This window comes from Momordica charantia, assembly GCF_013281855.1.
Source record: "Momordica charantia cultivar OHB3-1 chromosome 6 unlocalized genomic scaffold, Mcharantia_2.0 BLBB01000006.1, whole genome shotgun sequence".
Lineage (NCBI taxonomy): Eukaryota > Viridiplantae > Streptophyta > Magnoliopsida > Cucurbitales > Cucurbitaceae > Momordica > Momordica charantia.
Genome location: NW_028275164.1, coordinates 32,941,591 through 32,962,653, shown reverse-complemented (window position 1 = coordinate 32,962,653; position 21,063 = coordinate 32,941,591). Strand labels below are relative to the sequence as shown.

The following is a 21,063-nucleotide window of genomic DNA, read 5'->3' as shown; positions in this document are numbered from 1 at the left end:
AGAGGTACACAGACATTTTAATAAGAGATTTCGTATCATCAATTCTTTACCGACAAAACTTTCAGAGTGCTAACTTTTTTTTTGCAAATTTTTTTTTGGTAGAAATAGCTTCAATCAAGTCGGTTCAATATTTTGATTAGAAGAGTGGCTGATATTTCTTAGGTGGAGGTAGCTTAACTGCTAAGATTTATGTTGGCATTTGGTGACTGATTTAGATTACTTTCACCAGTTCAATAAGTTCAATTCGATTCAGTTTCAGTGCTAGTTTTTTTATATAACTTAAACCAATAAACCGATATTATGGGTCGAGTCAGTTTTGGACAAAAAGCAATTCACACCCCAAATAACAACACACTGCTTAATAACATTTTCAAATACTAAAAACTGCGAAATATTTGAGTTCAGATAGACATAGTAAACTCAAGAAACTCCACCACATTAAGATATTGTTCACCGCTAATAAAGGTGTAAAAGGAGAGAAACTTGCCATGTTATCAGAACTTCAAGCCTTAAGCATAATAGTTCAAGCTTGCCTTCTTCTTTGCCTGAACTTGAATAATACCTTCATTGAAGTCCTCATGGTTCACCTGTAATCCCATCAAAAAACCATCAAGCTTAAAACACATATAACACACAAACTAAATACACAAATATATGTTGCATAGAGAGGGAGAGGAACCTCGGTGGCATCCCGGCGGAGTGCAAGCATGCCTGCTTCTACACAAACGGCTTTTAGTTGTGCACCGTTAAAATCGTCGGTGGACCGAGCTAGCTCTTCAAAATTCACATCTGGGTGTACATTCATCTTCCTAGAATGGATCTATAAAGAGCCAATTTATAAAGTTCGATAAGAGACAAAGTGCAAAGATTCATAGAAGGAATGAAATATCCTTAAATTAGAAAACCTGCAAGATTCGGGCTCTTGCGTCTTCGGTAGGATGTGGAAACTCAATCTTTCGATCTAACCGACCAGATCGCATTAGAGCTGGATCTAGAATATCAGCACGATTAGTGGCTGCTATCACCTGTATTTCAAGAAGAGAGCTGGTTAATAGTGAAACCCCCTAATCTCGTCTGATTGGCCTGGAGGACTTTTTGGTAATACTCCATTTCTCATGTCCTGTTTCGTATTTCTTATTTCCTCTTTCTTTAAAAAGAAAAAGGAAAAAAAATTGTACTTGATAGTTGTTTTTTGTTTCTTATTTATTCTATTCTTTTTAAGGAAAACAAAAATCCAGATTTTATTTACAAAATTTGCATACAAAGGCAAAACAGGAAATAATTACAAAAAAATACTTATTAAAAACAAGAAACAGTAATTGTAGAAACCCAAAAGAACAAGTGCCCTCCCCCAGACCTGAAAAATAAAGCAATTTCAAACCTTGATTCGCTCGTCGCTGCTGAAGCCATCTAGCTGATTGAGTAACTCTAACATGGTACGCTGCACCTCCCTATCACCACTCACTTCACTGCAGTAGAGGACGGAGGTAATAACATTATCAACACAGTCTTACAATAGATTCACAAGGCATCAAAGCTCATCTTTATTAAAAGATTAACTGTTAAGTAACTAGCTTACCTATCAAACCGCTTTGTGCCGATTGCATCAATTTCATCAATAAAAATTATACAGGGAGATTTCTCTTTTGCAAGCTGAAAGGCATCACGGACGAGTTTTGCTCCATCCCCAATAAACATCTATACACAAATTTGAACATCTAATATCATTAGCAGGCCCAAACTATTGCACAATGGCTAAAATCATGGGATTCAATTTGACAGACAGAATTCTAATAACAAATCACAACACTAAAATCAACCCATTATGCAAAAGATTTATAACCTGGACTAGTTGGGGGCCAGCAAGCTTTAGAAATGTTGCATTTGTTTGAGCTGCACAAGCACGCGCCATTAATGTTTTCCCAGTTCCAGGAGGTCCATACAACAGTACACCCTTAGGTGGACGAATTCCTAATTTTTGAAACCGCTCCTTATGAGTCATTGGCAAAACAATTGCCTCGACAAGTTCTTGGATCTGTTAAAACATTAAACGAATCATGAAACAAGTTAACAGACTAGATAATTGCCTTTGAATGTTTTTTAACAGACTAGAGGCTTGCCTGCTTCTCCAGCCCTCCAATGTCATTGTAATCTTCAGTTGGTTTTTCATCGACCTCCATAGCCTTGACTCTAGAATCGTACTCAGATGGTAGAGTGTCCAAGATCAGATAACTATCTTTATTCACACCAACTAAATCACCAGGTTTTAACTTGTCAGGATCAATGAGCCCAACAACAGGTAAAAAGATCGTCTGCAGTCAAAATAAAACACATTAGGTAGGGTTTTACACGATCCAGAGCTTAAATGAATCGAATGAACTCTGGTCTAGCTAATAAAAAATACAATCAATGAATCGAAATCAAGTGTGAAAGAACTGCATTTTTCAAACTTGAAGATTCAAATGAAGGACCGTAGAGGACATGGACTTCACAGAGGAGCGTGTAGGCCAACGAAACTGAAGATGCTTTCTAAATCCACTATTATGTCTGATTTCTCAAAATGTAACCAACTAGTCTTAGTTAACCAGATCAACAAAACATAATTCTTGCAGATCATAGAAAGTAAGCTACCATTTTCGTAGAATAGAAACACATTTAAGGTCTGAAGGCAAGATGTCTTTGCATACTCTTCATTCCCATTCAATTATTTACGTTCTATCTGATAACCATTTCGTTTTCAGTTTTCTGTTTTAAAAAGTTAAGCTTATAAACGTTACTTCCACCTATATGTTCCTCTGTTTTGTTTTGCTATTTAGTTTTTATAAATATTTTCAAAATCTAGACCAAATTTTCTGTATCGTTCCAATTTTATCGGAGACATTTTGAAAACAAAAAGAAAAATAGTTTTCAAAAACTTATTTTTGTTTTTGAAATTTGGGTAATAACTTAAATATGTTTTCAAGGGAGGTGAAAAACATACTAATAAAATTGTACAAAAACAAACAAAATTTTTTAAAACAAAAACTAAATGGTTGTCAAACTACTCCTTAAATATTTTGACACACAGTTAGCATACTAAACCTAAAGTTTGGAAATAGAGCAATAGAATTTAGATTTATCCACGGTATAACAGTAGCTCTATAATTTCATTAGTATTTCCGATAGCTAAAAGGTCATACATGAAAATCAAAGAGTAACTTACCTGGCGAGTAGATGTCTTTAACACCACGCATTTGCCTTTTCTTTGTGAGTCTAGATCAATATTTGCACCATCTTCCTCAGCTTCATCTTCTGGGTTCATTTCCAGAATCTTGCAGATATAAGAAAACATGAAATTTACCAATACCAATAAAGAACTCGAGAAGAACCTACTGTGGTAAAAGTTATAATTGCCCACACATTTATTTTTCTAGGAACTAAGCCATGAGAAATCGTAAAGATTGATTGAAGAAGGGAAACCAAGCTATCCACATAAAAAGAGAGAAATTACCTCAACAATATTCCCGACCAAATAAGGTAACTGCTTGTTGAGTTTAATCTTTTCCTGGTTTTCCTTTATTTTCTCCTTGAACGAATCCCACTCCAAATTCGTCCTCTGAAACTCTTCCTTCAAACTCAAAATTCGAACAAAATCAGATACCATCGCCAGTCATAAACAGATAACAGCACAAGACGCATACGAAACTAGCAAGTCAAAATTCATCAAACCTTCCGTCGATACAAAGATAGGAATAAGCCAATAAAGCACTTAAACACCAAAGGTACTTCTCGTTCACAAAATTCAAGGGCACGAAACTAATTTCTAAATGGAAAAATTAAACACACGCAGTTCAAATGCAACATCATCGGAGGAACTTCAACCTTATCAAATATGAACAAAGAAAAAAAAAAGAATAGAAAAATTCTGAGACCTTGAGGATCCGAATCTCGTTGTCTAGAAGACGTGAAGCTCGAATGATGTCGTCTGTGGTCATTGAAGCCAACTGGTCTTCTTCGAGGTTCGTATCTTCAGCCATAGAAGTCGCCATTTGCAGTCGAATCGAATGATGGATTTCTCGAAAAGTGAAGGCGAAAATTTCGCACACCGATTCTCAGAACGAGAGGAAATGAGTTGAGATTCAGAGGAGATGTTAGTTTGAAGTGTACTTGTTGAAGAAGAAAGAGGCGAGGACCAGTTTAAGAGGCCCCAATTCATGGGCTTGGGCCTTATTCGGCTACAAAATTTTTCATATATTCGTCCATGGGTTATGAAAAGGGTTTTGAGATCCCAATTTTACACTTTTTTTTTTTTTTTCAATTTTAAGTCAACCCAATTCATTGTGATATTGCTGGTTATTTGATTCTAAAGACTGCTTTGGACTCACCAATAATCCTTGGGATTCATTAGCTATGCAAATATGAAGATATTTGATCCTCGGAGGTAAATTATTTATTTCCCCGTCTATACTCAATTTGACTTGTACAGTTGCGGTTAGCAATTTTTGTCACAACAAGTTTACTATAATGTCGAAAGCATTCATATTTTTTTTATTACGATAAATTTTGACTAAAATATATCAAATGAGCTCTAAGTTTTTAAGCCATTTTCTATTGGTTGGTTCTTATTTTTCAAAAATTCTCAATTAGGTAATTATTTCATTAAAAACTTGAATACTACCTGACATTTAAAATTCAACTCATCTTCGTCAGTTCATCAATAAAATTTATTTGTTTCAATTGGAATGGCGAAGATATTATTAATATTAATATTATATATAATAATTAATAATTATCAAATAATTAAAATATTAAACAGGATCGGAGATAGGGACCTAGTTTAAACACAACAAGAAAAATAAATCAGAACTTTTTCCACATAATATTATTGACATAAGAGATTGCAGTACTAAAAAGAAATCTAATAGATTGTAAATAAATAAAAAGTTTCAAATAAGAAAAACCCTAATTCTCTAGCGCTCTCCCTATCCATATTTCTCTCGCCCCACGACCCTCGACAGCGTATTCCATAGAACCAAAGCACAAATTTGCAGTGAAAGAAAGAGAATGAAACAGAAGCCAAAAACTAACCCCATGAACTCACATGTACAGCTTCTTCCACATCATATTCTTGAGATAATATTCTCCAAACTCCACATCATGTAAAGCATGGAACGACGTAGTTCTAGGCTGTGCTTCTTCTTCAATATTCACTCCAAACCCTTATTTTGTGTAGCATTTTTGAGATCTTCACATTTGGCAGTGGGAATCGCCATAACCAATGGAGGAGTTGCTGCATTCATAGCAATGCTATGATTCGTGTCGTGGTAATGGGGTTCATTTTGATGGAGCCCTCTATTGGGTTGGGGAAGACATAACGACCAACATTAATATATATGTCATCTGTCGTTTGGATGTTGAACAAGAGAAACTAATTGAACCAATTTCTCTTCCCAGAAATTCAGTTGGGTATTACTCCAATTTGGCTATTGGGGTTTTCATAGTGGCAATAATATTTATGCAAGTTTTAGTGGGATTCCATGGTTTACTTTTCAAGTGTGGATAATGGGGAAAGATTGATTGCTCGTGGATCAAAAACTACTCTACTGTTGATCAAAGTTTGTGAGGATGGGGAAATCTTATGTGTTGTTTATGGACTTTATTTGTTCATGTATAATCCACAGACTCGGAATATGGTAATTACTTCATGAGATTTAGCAGAAAAGGGTCATGGGTCATTCAGATTGAGTCTTTCAGTTTTGACCCTCTCGAAAAGATTTTGTCATACTTCTCTTTCTACGATAACATTTAGCAGAATATAAAATTGAGTGGAGGGGGCATTGGATTGGCTTGCATGGGTGTGAGTGCCTCGCTACCGAAAACATGGTCATTCTTCACCGCACTGCACTTTCCATCTTTACTGTAGTAGAATATAATAAATATATAAAAAAAGGTGACTTTAAAGTTTAAGATGATTGATCCAAAAATACATAGTTGTGATGAATACAATAACTTTTCAATATAATGCAATCAAACAAATTATTTGTTAGTAAAATTACTTGAAAATAAAAATAAAAATAACCAAACACGGTAATTCAAAATACTTTTATTAAAAAGTATCTTACCAAAAAATGCTTAAACTAAAATATGTCAAACTCACCCAAACCATGTTAAACTATCCCGTTGAATAACTAAACTCATTGTTTATATTGGAGCACGTGGACTAGACGAGGAATCAGATTACATATGTTGCGTATGGGAGTCGTGCTTGTATTTATAGGGTGAGATATAGTGGGTCTTCCACTATTGTAGTGTTAGACCGTAGGAGAATTTGTTACATTGGTTATAGACCACTTTATATACCTTACTTTGGCGTATAGCCTTTTGAAACCAACAGTTGTTTTTACCGACTATAATTAATGTGTCACTCTGGTCAAGCTAGAATAAGGCCGTCCACGGAATATTTTATGAAGTGATGGAGAGAGGTCGACGTGAGATGATCTTTCAGCTAGTCATATTTTGCCCTCCAACACTCATGATGCTCCTCTATGAAAATTGCATAATGCAAAATTAAATGATCATTCTGGATTCAATATCCTTACAAAAAAATTAATCACATCGGAGCGTTTTTCGATCAAATTTGATAAATTCCTTGATTGTGAAGTATGTGTTATAAATCTTCCGGTCGTTGATTGTTTAGAAATAAGTGTTTTTGGTAAAGAGATTTTGGCTAGTTGATACTGTGAACCAACCAACATTAATTACTTATATATTGCGTATGCCAATCGAAAATATATATTTTCTTTTTCATGAAAAGTCAAATAAATAGCAATATATTATAGCTTTCAAAAAAGAAAAATAGCAATATAATATAAATTGCAATCTAAAGATCACAACACAACGATAATGATAGAAGAATCGATAAATAAAAATAAATGATACAGATTTTTTAATTGCTAGCTTTGATTATAAAATGTTTATAAAAAAATAAATAAATATATACGGATAGACAAAAAGTGTGATAGTTGAGATTTGAACCTATAACCTCTAAATTGGGGATATAATCAGTTGAGCTATGTTCCCTTTTGCATAAATTTGTGTATATACGTATGTATATGTATATATACCATAACCTTTATGTTGTGGATATAACCAGTTGAGCTTATAATGTATGTATGTATATAAATAATTACGAAATGCATTGTATTGCTCTAAAACAAAAACCTTTTAAAAGATATAATATGTTTTTTCGATTGGAGATAACTCAACTTGTTAAGGCATAAATACTCTACCAAATGGTCGAAAATTTAAATTCTCATTTTTACATGTCGTTGAACTATATATATTATCATTAATAATGATAAGAAATATATTTTTGCGTTACGTATGATAAGTAAATATGATACTTTTTACAAAAATTTACGAATTAATGGTTGAGAATAATAAACGTGACTATAAATTATATTACATCAATTCTATAGGTCATTGTCAATTTGAGCACAACAGGGTAAGACATCTATCACCCATTAAAAAGTCATTTCGTATATCCATCTCTATAAATTGTATTTAATAAAAATTCTCTGTGTTCTTAAAAAAAAAGAAAAAAAAAAATCGATGCGTCCTCGCTCTTGTACAATTTATTTTTTATTTGCACGGGAATATTTTCCTTTTCTTTTTTTTTTTTTTATTATGTTAAGGGCAAGATTAGTTATTATGTTTCTTACCAGACGAGAAATTACATTATATCGTATAAATTTAATATAATATTTTATGAAATGTTACAATTTTTTATTTTCTTCCAAATACTACATAAGTTTCACTTTGCTAAAACAAAAATTTTAATAATTTAGCTTTTATTAGCTTAAATAATTATTTTTAATAAATTGTATTCAAGTTTTTTATAGATAGATTAACAAAAATAAACAAATATATAAATTATAGCAATAAATTAGGATTTTGGTCCAGACGGGATAAATAATTTATTTTGGGTCCGTTTGGTAACGTTCGTAATTTCTCGTTTCTCGTTTCTAATTTTTAGAAACATAAGTGTTTATCATATTTATCTTTTCTCATATCTTTCAGAAATATTTCCAAACTTGTGTAGGAAATTTAGGAAATTTTGGAAACAAGGTTTCTTGTTTCTTTTTTAGTTTTTTCCAACCGTCGAGCACGATGCGTTAATTTTATTTATTTTTTGTTTTTTGGAAGATAAAAAGTAATTTTTAGTTTATTTAAACTTTTTTATCATTCTAAAAGTCACGTTAAATCCACTACAAAATAAGTATTAGTAGTAAATGAGTTTTAACTTTCAAAAACTAGAAAATATAGATTAAAACTATTACCAAACCGACTCTTAGCAGACCATACAAATCAAAGTTTGGTAATTATATTCATTACACATACTAAAAGGAAAAAAAGAAAGGAAAAGAGATTCAAGGGTGATTTATTTTCCCATTTTCCACGTCATCGTCATCTTCTATGGCTCCCATAGAGTGGAAATCATATGGACCATAAGAAAGTGATCTCAATATATTCTGAACACTGTATTGCCTATCTATGGTGGGCTTGGGCAAGCTCAGCCCTTTGATTATGCCTTTGTTCTTCTGATCATCATCACCACCGTTCATTCCCATCTCCACCAGATGCGCCGATCCATCTTCCTCCATCGCCTCCGTTGATTTTGCTGACTTTGACTTGTTCCTGTAGATCGCGTACAGAATCAGCTGGGCCGACCCCAATACAAATCCTATTCCATTTGGCACCTGAAAATACAAAGGCAAAATTTTCATACACGAGATTCGAGAATTTTTTCAATTTAAACTCGATTGTTTAAAAGATTAATAATCTGACCTCAAATATGTATATCAGCATATATATTAGAATTGTTTTTTTAAGTAAAACAAGTGGAGGTGAGGATTCGAACTCTCGACCTTATAGTTGAATATGGGTGTCTTGACTAGTTAAACGATGTTCAGATTGACGAGCATATATTAAAACTACATATAGTAACTATAAACTTAAGCATAGCTCAATTGGTTAAGACTTATATCATCGACTAAAAGATTAGAGATTTAAATCTCACTCCCACACGTATTGTTATTAAACTAAGAAAAAAAGAAACATATAGTAAATCTAGGAGTGAAAATAAACTTTACCAGAATGTAGATGTCATTGACGAGGAGGGCATAAGCAAACCAAACACCGGCATTTAGGAAGAGGAAGAACGAGAGAAGAAATGGCATGTATTCAACGCTCTTTGTTCGTATCACATTTCTCTGTATCAAACATAGCCAAAAAATAATTAAAAATAATAATTAGTTGAATATTAAAGTATTTGATTAGGACATCAAGTACTTTCCATAAAGTTTTAAATGTTCTTTTCTCATCCATCGAGTTTTAAGAAATTTCAAATTCAGTCTTTGTCGTTGAAACTTTTAATAAAAAAAAAAAATAATACAACTCGTTTTTTCATCTTCCATCTTGAATGCTTATATATAATTTTTTAGCCATTTTTCCTTTTTTGTAACTTCTTTCTCTTCATGATTCAATCAGTTTACAGTTTTCTTAATCTCTAGGCGAATGATGTATAAGAGAACAAATCTCATATCTTTTTCTATATATAAATTATTAACTAAAAAGGATTAAATTATAAACTTCTTAAAATGATACGGACTAAACTATAAATATCTTGAAACTTAAAAAAATCAAATGTACCAAAATATTGGTTAACTTTTGAGACCATGCAAAAAAAAAAAGCCTATGACAAATAACATTTACTTCATCCTTCACGTTGATAATTATTTTTGGTTGATATATAATTATAGGAAAGTTGAGTTGCGACATTTTCATCGACATTAAAAATTAACTAAGATTAAGATAGGGTTGAGGATAGTTACCATGGCAGCTAGAGGAGAAGCATACATGCCAATGGTTAAAGCAGCACAGAGAATTCCAACAAAGGTGAGCCTCAAACTTCCATGGATGGCCAAAAGAGTTACTCCAATTACACTTCCACAGAACACAACATTGAACAGCCCAACCAACTTCATTGTTGACACCTAAAAATCCACAAAAATTTAAGCTATATATATATATATATAGTCATATATACACATACATATATATAATGTCACATGATTTATATACAGTTTTTGAAAATCATAAGTTTTAGGTTTAAATTTCTAAAATTTTAATCTTCTTTTCATACTTTCGTCCTCATAATTTCACTAGGTCCAAATTTAGTCCAATGTATGACAAATTATGAGGACCAAAATTAGAGGGAAATGGTTACTTCTTGAAAATTGAGAGACTAAACTTATATATGTTACTCCAGTGTATATACTCACGACAGCATCACGACAGCATATTGTTAATATATATTTAAAGTCATGTCATTCATTTATATTAGATTATTCAAATGATAAAATAACAACAATGACTAATATAATTACTTTTTAAAAATTAAAAGAGTATGTTAGATATTTTGAAAGTTCTAAGATTAAATTAGATATAACGAATCAAAGTAGAACAAGCCTAGCCAAAAGTTCGGAAAAAAATATTGAATTAGACCTTTTGAAAGTTCTTAGATTAAATTAGATGTTCTGAATAGGAGTCAAAATATAATTGATTTGGAGAACAAAATAAAATAAATTGAAATTTTATAAATTAAACTAACATTTAAACAAATTTAATATTTAATGAATATGGATACTTGAACACGACAACTAATATCATTTATTGCTATTTAATACTTCAATAAATATGATGAAATGAAGATATGACACGTAATGGGTGGTCATTAATGATTTTCCCCACATTATTCACTCTGTTTTTTTGGGATAATTCATTCTGTTTGTTTATGAAGGGAATTTCATAAATATCATACTAGAAATACTATATTATAATTATACCCGTCTATTTTTAAATTTGCAAAATTAAATAAAATATAAAATCCGTCATCATATTTAAAAATCTAAAAATTTCTCTTGATGTAGAAAATATAATTGTGCTCATATATTTAAAAAGGAAATATTTTAATTACGAGGTCGACTATCAACTGGATCATAATTCAACGGTTTAAGATACATATCTCCAATTAAAGAAGTCATGAATTCGAATTTCCACTTCTAATTATTATACTAAAAAATAATAATAAAACAATAAGTTGACTAAAGTTCAAACTTATACAAAGACAATAACATTCTTTAATTCTTTAGTTTATAAAGACAATAACTTCTCAAAGAAAAAGTTTCTTATATCCCTAAATTTTCAAGGTTAAGTCTCAGTGGGGTCTCTCTACTTTGAAAAATTTCTATTAAATTCTTAAACTTTCAATTATGTATCTAATAGGTCCCCATAATTAACTTCGTTAATTTTAACGCTAGGTGGCATATATTAACTGTATTATTATTTAATGATTACATAGAGGATAAGTTTAAATATGTTGTACATAAATAATATTAAACTAACCCAATTTATAATGCATGAACTTATTAGACGTAAATAAAATACACGGACTAAAATGAACCCAACCTAAAAGTCAAGGACCAATTAAAAACATTTTAAAAGAACATGAGCCTAAAAGACTCAACTCTCAAAGTTTAGCGACGAAACTTATATTTTGAGAATAAAGAATAATATCTCATGTCCTTACAAGGTCAGCACCCATATTTAGTTAAATTTCTTACAAATAAGAGAGAAAGAAGATAGAAAAGAAGATTTTTTTCTTTTAAAAAAAAAACAAAAGAACAGTCAAATTCTTAGCAACGATCAATAAGAAGATGGGTGCCTGCTCGGTAAACACCTAAATATTATTGAAATATAAAGGATGAATATATAATAATGAGAGAGAGAGAGGATGATGACCTTTTTGTGTTTGGGAGCATAGATGATAAAGAGAGTGACATAAGAGAGTTGAAAGGCCACACCAGCTCCATTGACAGTGGCCACAAGCACCCCACCTGGCTTCATCAACCCATAAAACGTCCACAAGCTTGTGCTCAACAGTGTTGTCACATATGGGATCCCTTTGTAATTCTCTGTTGATTTCTTCTTCACTATTCCTATGAATGTTTTTCTTCCATAAACAAACACAAATATATATCAATTTACTGCCCCTTCCATAACTCCGCTCTAATTGGCCACTAAAATTTTAAACCTAATGTTATATATATAAATACATATTCCGTTTGTACTAGTATAACAAAATTATCGAATTGTCCACAAAATAAAATAAATTAAAATCTCAATTGTATAATTCACATAGGCAAATCTCTATTGACGATTATAATTTGAAATAATAGTTGGAAACTAAGTATAAGTATACAGTAGGAAAAAATCAACTATGCACATGACCCGAACTTCAAAACTCTTAAGTAAAAGATTTTGCACCCGAACCAACTTCAGACTAATTAATTTCTCATATGAAATAACTTCAAATTTAATAATTCTACTCCTTTCTTCAAACACCCCTAAAGAATTAGAGCAAACTGCTAAGCTTTAGCTTTTGATATATTAGAGAGAAAGATAGAAAGTGAAGATAATTTTTTCTTAAAAAAACATAACTATCTATTTATCTATCTATTTTTTTATTTTTGAAACTTAAATAGTGTTTTTAAGATATAGGTAATAGGTTGTCTTCTAGATGTTTTCGAAATATATAGGTATATATAAAGTTAACTAGAATAATTTATTAGAAATAAATTGTGCTTTTGGATTTTTTTAAGTAGTTGTTTTTAAAAAACCATGTTGCCAAACAAATATTCTACATCAAAAAGTTAAGGTCCATTTAAAAGTCATGTTTTAATAAAGCAAAAATAAAATCATTTTCTAAGATAGGAAGTTTGTTTGGCGTCATAATTTTTAAGAAGGGTTTATATATATATATATATATATATATATATATATATATTTTATATATATATATATATATTTTTTTTTTTGTTACTTTACTTCCACGTGTCTTCTATCTTATTTTGTTAAATTTACTAATTATACATGATATTTTAAAGTTAATATAAAACGAAATATTTTTCCAACCAGTTTCTTTAAATTAAAAAAATCAATCCATATCTAGAAACAAAAATCAATTTCAAAATATAACTTCCAAACCGTCTCTAAAACAAACCGAGTAAAGTTATTACAATTTACAAAGAGTATTATCTTTTTCTATTTCTTTCCCCCAAAAATAAAAAAGAGTATTATCTTTTCGGCCAAACTTTTAAAGTAAAAAAATAAAGCAAGCAAAAAATCAAAATAGCCATTAAATGCCCATTAATGAAGAATCCCGCTTCTCTCTATTTTGTAACGTAAACAACTCCAAAAAAAAAATAAAATTATAATAATATTCAACCACAGCTAAAAATTTGACAATTATTTATTATTTCGATACATATTATTTTCTAAAATAGTAAAAAAAATAATAAAAAAAAACTCGAGAGTTGATAATACTCACATGGGAGATGTAAAAACAAGAATTGAAATCACATTCCCTGCATCCAAACACCCCAAAAATCTCCATCAAAACCCAAAGGAAAACAAAGAAAATAGAGAGAGAAATAGAGAGAAAAAAACTAACCAATGATACCAATAACGAAGCTAAGAGTAATAGCCATGTTGTGAGTACTGCCGGTGGCCGGAGAAGAAGACAGAGCTGCGGCGGCGACGGTGGTGATGGCGGTGGAGACGGTGGTGGAGGGAATTAATTATTGAAGAAGAGAGAGAGAGTGGTGGGTGTGTGGATGATGTGAAGTGAGGGGTACGAAGAAAAATAAAATAAAATTTTTGGTTTTATAGATTCTCCAGAAATGAGCCCTCCACTAGAATTGAGCCACGTTTATTTTGCTTTTTGGCAATGTGTTCTTGGACCCCTGTTACTTTCCTTTGTGAAAATGAAGTTTTACCATTACTATGCCAAACAAATGTTTGTGTTAGGACATGGCGTGCAAAATTACGAAGGGCATTTGGTTTACGAGTTGGATTTGTCATCGATTCGTTTGCGAAATCAAAGGAGTGTTGGAAAATTATTGAAGGGTTCGATAGACTACTCATGATTATTCGATAATAATGAAGTTATAAATTTAAATACATATATATTGAAAGAAAAATTGAAATCGAGTGAGTAAGTAGCCAACATAAGCATAACTCAATATAGTTGAGATTAGATGTTCAAATCTTCCGACCCCACTATCTTTGATGTACTGAGAAGAAGAAGAAAAATCAAATAACTGACTAAAAAATACAAAAAAAAAAAAAACGTTATTAGATTTTTCTAAAAAAATTTCCTCAACTACGTAATAGACATAAATAGGACAATTTCGCTCTCTTTTGATGAGACATCGATCTTAGCGTATTCTATGATCTCTCTCGAATCTTCAAGTTATTATATGTGTTCAATCAATTACACTGCCTACTCTATGAGAAAGGTGCACTTTAATATTACTACTGTATATTTATCATCATACCTAAGTTTTGACTTATTTACTTTTATTTAATACAACAAAGTCTTAGTCCAGTCAAATCGAACATAACCCAACTGGTTAAGGCACTAATTATCTCAAATCAAAAAAGCGTGAGTTCGAATTCTCACCCCACATATTGTACTAAAAAGAGCAATAGTCTATCCTTTCGCTAGGTTGATTATTCTCTTTTTTTTTTATTTGTCATTGTCTCTCCCTTATTCTAGATTCTTCTTTTGTCTTCAGACTCATAATTAAAATAATTTAGTATCTTTATTGATTGAGTAGCACAAATTTGGTTGTCTATTTCATTACTATCTGCCTTATGAATTAATTAATATATTACGAATTCTATGGAAGGCTAAGAAATTGTTTGAGCCCAAAGAAAAGTTTCTCTACAATGATGCTTTGTGAGGAGGGTGGATTGAGTCATTTTGTGGTGGGAGTTCATTAATTATGAGAGAGAGATATATATATTACCTTTAATTTGGACTCACTTGGAAATTTTCAAAAAAATTTGTTAAACTTATAATTTAAAAGGCAGAAGATAAAGAAAAGAAGAAATGGTACCATGCATTTTGGACTCACTTGAAAAATTTTTAAATTTATTGTCCTCCAATTAAAAAAAAAACTTTTGAAATCACCAACTTTTATCTCTTGTTGTTTTCTCTATTCCTATTATCTCCTTTGGTAAGAGAGATATTTACAAAAGGGGGAAAGAGAGAGAGTAGCTTTGGTAGGTAATCTACAAAATCAATTCATAATCCAAACTTGGTTTTAGGGTAATCCATACTATATTTAATTAAACTAAAATGGATAGTTTCTATTATGTATTTTAATATTTAATAAGTTCAATTCCTTTCTTTTTCATTGAGGAATCAAGTAGATTTTTTTGTTTAGTAATTTAGTAAAAAAAAATCTATACAAAATCAAGTTAAACTCGTAATTTAATCATCAATGTCCGAGATTGCCAAATATGAAAATTATACATTTTTATTAAATCATACTATATTTTATAATAAAATTAATACACATAGGAAATCGAGTGTGTATTGTTAGTAAGTTAGTCAAAGAAAAAAAATCTATACAAAATCAATTTAAACTCGTAATTTAACCATCAATGTAGGGCTGGCGAACTATGAAAATTATACATTTCTATTAAATCTTACTATTTTTTATAATAAAATTAATACACGCTGTTTTTTTTTTAATAATCCACTTTTTCTTAAAGATGATACAACGTTATAATTACTCAATTATGTTCAAATTGACACATAACATGTGAATTATTGTGATTGGCATATCTCTAACTACAAGAATATTCTTTTGGAAAAACTATAAGAATATTATAACTAATTTTGAAATATAAGAGTATGACTTATTTAAGAGATAAATTTGTAAAAAAAAAAAAAGATGTATTATAGTTAACTTAGTGGTAAAAAGAAATTAAGAACATGTATCTACCTACTTATGGTTTTTAAAAATTTTATTTGCTTCATCAATATTATTTTTTATTGTTTTTCTAGGTCATTAAGAAAATGTTTGCTGTCATAGTTGAGGTGGTTTGAGACTTTCAAAAATATCTTGAGATCTTGTGTTCAAGTCACATGAGACGCAATTTTGCAAAGTAATAATCCCTTTGTATATGTACGGGTATGATATATATATATTAACATTTTGTGAAATTTTTAATTATTATTTCTTTTTCTTTTTTTCTTTCCTCGTCTTGGTACCTCAAGATTTAATCTAAATTTGAAAATAAAAATGGTTTCAAGAGAAAGTTATCAGATTTAATTTTCGTTCTAAGAAAAAGAAGCTGAAGAAGAAAAATTATACAAAAAAATGTATATTCAATTCCGTGGCGTCATAATATAAAAAAGATGATTAAGAGAATACTATATCAATTGACACGATATTTAATTATATGACTGTTATTTTAAAAAATTGTATCACTATTAGTTCAAAGTTAATGTGAAATTTATTAAATAAAGTTTTTTTTCCAATAAAAAATTGGAAGATCCAAACCTAGAAATAAGTAATGTCTTTAACTTATCATGCTTATATCAGCTGCTAATAAAATGATAAATAAAGTAGTGATATAATTTAATATCAATAACAAAACTATAGTTTGAGGATTGAATTTTCCTCAATATTATATCGATACATAAATTAATTAAATTAATATTTTCATCTACGTAATAACATAGGCTTAAAATTCATTTAAAGTTTTTGACTCTCATTCTAAATGCTATTGCCAGGTGAATAATAATGAGGCGATCAATAGAAAAGCATGATTAATTATCAATTGAAAATTGAAAATTTTGAGGTAAGTAATAACAAAGGAAACCAAATTCAAATACCTCTCTTTCGTGTTAAAAGTTTGATTAATTTAAAGAGTTATTTGGTAATTATTTGATCATATTCTTAAATCTTAATGCATTCTTTTTGGTTTATATCCTATTTAATTCTAACTTTCCAATATTTTAGTTTTTAAACTTTTACATTAAATACTATATTTTAGGTTATTGGTTTTTAATTATTCATTAATCATTTAACAGGGCTTAAATCCATTTAAATAACCATAGCCCCTAACTTACCTATATTAAATATTTTGGTCAAATAAATGGATAAGAATTTGAAAAAAAAATCAATCAAAACAGTAGTTCGATTGATATGATATCTATATATATAGTGGGTATGTCAAAGTTTTGTTGAATAGTTTAATAAAAAAGTAATGATGTAATAATAAAAATCATATTTTTAGGTAAAGTTCATGAACTAAAATGTAATATTTGAAAATTTAGATATCAAATTGAAATAAGTACGAAAGCTTTAACTATAACATGTATATACCTCATCGACAAATAAATTTTGTGGCTTCACAATGCATCTAGAGGGCTTTTTTTCAAAGAATCATAAAATAGTCCTACTGGACGTGTCAATTTGTTCGTAAGGAATATTTGGTGAAGAGAAATTCGAGTTTAATGAACTTGTATTTGTAATTATGTACAATCTCTAATATGTAATGTCGATGTTTTCTCTTGGGTGTAAACTTGATTTGAGAGCTGAAAAATTTGTTCTCATATCAAAGAAATTGATCGTGTATTTGGCTTCTAACTAAGCTTGTTGAAGGATGTTTGAGATCTTCGACTTTGAGCTGGTTGAATATATCTATGTTATCCTATTTTTGTTATAGAAAATGAATAGTAATAACCCACAAACAAAGAACAACTTAATTATTAAAGCTGAGGCATCCCTCTCTCTTTTCCACCTTTTTGACCCTTCTTTACTTAGTGGGTTGCAGGTCCAAATTGGCACAAGAACATGGAGTCGCCGACAAAAAAAAAAAAAGACATTTTTTATTTTTTTAGATATCTTACTATTTTTTTGTAATTTCACAAATCCAGAAAGGAGTTTTTCAATCCACAGTAACTATGTATATATACACACACACTTTCAATAACATTTAAATAATTGATTTGAATATTATTTTTGTCTTCGAACTTTGGACTTTAATTTATTTTAATATTTGTATTTTAACTTTTGTTTGTTTTACTATATATGCTTCCGAGATGTATATATTAAAAAAAAAATTGATCGTTTTAGTCTCTATTTATCAAAGTTTAATATAAATTTTATATACAGTTAAAATACAAATATGATTATATTTCAAGAAATTTAGTCAATAAAGTATTGTGCAAATATTATGATAGATAGAAATGAGATAAAAATGAAAATAAAAGGTTTAAGATGATTATCTTTTAAAAGTACAACGACCAAAATAGACGTTTAAAAAGTACATAGGAATAGAATATTTGAAGGGGATATTGACTTTTTTTTTGTCCTAGTCTTTCTTAACACCCTTTTATAACAAGAAGAATTAGTTAAATGAAGTATTTTTCAATCTCGTATTTAAAAAGAAAAAAGTGACTTCAAACTTTTAAAATTACTATTTTCAGTTTGCATTTTTCATTTTTCTAGAATAATTATTTTGGTTGTTGCTAAACTAGAACTATAAACTATTTATTTTAGTTGATGTACACGTCACAATGACGCTAAAAAACCAAAAATAGTAATTTAAATAAATATAAAATTAAACAAACATATTATACAAAACAGATTTTTTTAATTTTGGAAACCAAAATTAATTAAATCTAAAAGATTTTATAGGCTAAAATAGATATTTCAAGAGTTTTCAAAATAAGATTTAAACTAGCCCAATCTTTTGAAAAAAAAAAAACATTTCTTGAAAATAAAACTCTTATTCAACTCTATTATACAAAACACATTTTTATTCAATTTTACCATTGAATCTATATAACTTTTTGTACTACCTTACTTCAAAAAAAAAAAATTTTAATTAATTTCAAAAGAGGAGATCCCCACATTGAAGAAATGGCCACAAGTGGTTGCACACTCTCCTTCCTCAAACTTCAAATTCTTCCAAATATATACGACAACCTAAGGTCAACAGTTACCAATTTAAGGAAATTGGGTATGAGTGCTTTTTTCTTTTTTCTTTTTATTTATTTAAATTTAGACAAAGTACGAAATAGACCAAAGTTTTTTTTTTAGAAACGAAATATACCAAGTTAGCTTGGTTTGATAAGTATTTCTGTTTTTTATTTTTGATTTGTCGTTATTAAAAAAATAAAAAAATCATACATGTCCTTCGATCACTTCTTTTAAAATAGAAACCAAATATGTTTCAATAATTTTTTTGTCTTTCTTCCTTTTTCTTTAAATATTTAAAGAGTCTAAGAGATATGTTAGAGGGAGAAAAATTATATTAAAGCTGAGCCAAAACGACTTTTTATTAAAAAAAAAAAAAACTCTTAAGTTGCACAAAATTAAATTTGACATAGAATTTTGAATATACAAACTAAAAAAAAGAAATAAAAATAATAACAAAACACACTTCCATTTCTTTCTTTCTTCTTTTCAAGTAAAAAGAAGAACAAGAAAAGTGATAAATAGGTCCACCTGAACTTAACTTGAGTGTTAGACATGACACTTAGGAAAAAAATATTCCCAAAAAATATTTCCCTTAAGTTTTGATTAATGTTAATAATCTTTTAATATTTAAACACCAACATTTTCTATCCACATTTAAATTTGATTATTATTTGCCTTCTTGTCACATACTAAAAGACAATATGTGGAATGAGAATCCAAATACACGATTTCTTAATATTAATCTACAAAAGATCCGGAAGAAAATTGATTTTGAAATAATATGATATTTTTATTTTGGTCATAATATCCGTTATGTCATCCAAATTCATTTTATAAATCAAATTTATAAGGTATTCTCACTTAGAACTGAATGTGTGTAATAGCTTCCCTGTTGCAATCATTACAAACAGTAAATAGGTTGCTTGCGTCGATGATATGGTTTGGTTTTGGATAGATTTATTTACCAAATTCTTGGCATTGGTCCTTTTAAATATTTGGGATAAAATAGGAGTCAAATCAAACCAACAGAATTTAGGAGTATTTGACTCATAAATTTAGTGGGTAAAATTTGAAGTTAAGGAATTCAACTTATTATATTGTTTCACCGATTCCATGTTTCTCGACGAGGGGATCCGTTGCAGGCTCGTATTCTACCTATAACAAAACTCAAAACTATATTTATGAACATTTACTTTTTTATTATAAAATTATATTAAATAAGTTTGAATTCAAGTCAAGATTCAATTCAACTTTTAAATTTTCTCATTATTATATTTTATAAAAGGTAGATTTTATCACTAAATTAAATTGATCTCATAATTTAGAGATTACCATCTGCCCCTATATTTGGTTGTCAACCAAACATATAGAAAAATAATTCTTAGGTAGGTTGAAATTGTTCCTTCTAAATTCGGTTAACAATTTTATTTTTATTAATTAATAATAACTAAATAAAACATTAAATAATTGATAAACGATAACTAATTAAAATTAATAGTTAACTAATGGAATATGAATTCTTGATCTTTATAAGAAATAAAAACAAAACAAGATTAGCATAACCAATCTATTTTTATTAGAAGAAAGACTATCGAGAATATAAATAAAGGATAGAAATTAAATCAATGAAGAGAATTTTGCAAAAAAAAAAAAAATATATATATATATATATACATATATATATATACCTATACCAAGAGACACATGCTCCTGCCTCATGTTCTTTCTCAAAATACGACAAGTAGGACCATGTTGGGAGACACAATTTAAACATGGCATAAGTCGTCTTTTAAGAGACAATCTAGTGCAATAATAAAATATGCATTATTTTAAAAATTAGTTTTGAAACTTGTAATATTTATATATATATAAAAATAGTTATAATTTTAATAATATTAAAAGGAAAAAGTCCAAGTTTATGTGGTGTGTTCAATTAATTGATTCAATTTCTATATCATAGTACGTAAACACAATTGAAGGAAATGAAAATTTTTATTTCATTCCTTCACCCCTATTCTCTTGGAGTAAAGAGGACATAAGAGTATAAAAACTACTAATGATTCAAGTTCAAGATAAAAAAAAAATTGACTTATTTAGTTAAGTACATGGCAAAAATAATTGATTAAATTATAAGTTCGATCATGAACTTTCAGAGTTATGTGAAATAGGATGTTTG

General features: G+C 29.2%; 2 protein-coding genes across 2 annotated transcripts; both read right to left on the bottom strand.

Annotated features, from left to right (window-relative positions):
- Window positions 1-331: 331 nt before the first annotated feature.
- LOC111007898 (26S proteasome regulatory subunit 6A homolog) lies at window positions 332-4,163 on the bottom strand. The gene is made up of 10 exons (XM_022280439.2): window positions 3,912-4,163; window positions 3,491-3,607; window positions 3,203-3,310; window positions 2,121-2,312; window positions 1,844-2,035; window positions 1,580-1,698; window positions 1,382-1,469; window positions 906-1,025; window positions 680-820; window positions 332-587 (listed from the first exon to the last, which is right to left on the bottom strand). Exons 1-10 carry the CDS (start codon window positions 4,026-4,028, stop codon window positions 510-512), a joined length of 1,272 nt encoding a protein of 423 aa, XP_022136131.1. The 5' UTR covers window positions 4,029-4,163; the 3' UTR covers window positions 332-509.
- A 4,112-nt stretch (window positions 4,164-8,275) lies between these two features.
- Window positions 8,276-13,750, bottom strand: LOC111007524 (bidirectional sugar transporter SWEET16). Its single transcript, XM_022279915.2, has 6 exons — window positions 13,553-13,750; window positions 13,430-13,466; window positions 11,842-12,052; window positions 9,873-10,034; window positions 9,132-9,251; window positions 8,276-8,738 (listed from the first exon to the last, which is right to left on the bottom strand). Exons 1-6 carry the CDS (start codon window positions 13,587-13,589, stop codon window positions 8,409-8,411), a joined length of 897 nt encoding a protein of 298 aa, XP_022135607.1. The 5' UTR covers window positions 13,590-13,750; the 3' UTR covers window positions 8,276-8,408.
- Window positions 13,751-21,063: the final 7,313 nt, after the last annotated feature.

Coding starts and splice junctions, on each gene's coding strand:
- LOC111007898 (XM_022280439.2), bottom strand. CDS start 4,028: ATGGCGACTTCTATGGCTGAAGATACGAACCTCGAAGAAGACCAGTTG. Junction 3,608..3,911: donor ACGAGATTCGGATCCTCAAG/GTCTCAGAATTT, acceptor TTGAGTTTGAAG/GAAGAGTTTCAGAGGACGAA. Junction 588..679: donor TCCGCCGGGATGCCACCGAG/GTTCCTCTCCCT, acceptor ATGGGATTACAG/GTGAACCATGAGGACTTCAA.
- LOC111007524 (XM_022279915.2), bottom strand. CDS start 13,589: ATGGCTATTACTCTTAGCTTCGTTATTGGTATCATTG. Junction 12,053..13,429: donor CTTGTTTTTACATCTCCCAT/GTGAGTATTATC, acceptor TGTTTATGGAAG/AAAAACATTCATAGGAATAG. Junction 10,035..11,841: donor ATGCTCCCAAACACAAAAAG/GTCATCATCCTC, acceptor GTGGATTTTTAG/GTGTCAACAATGAAGTTGGT.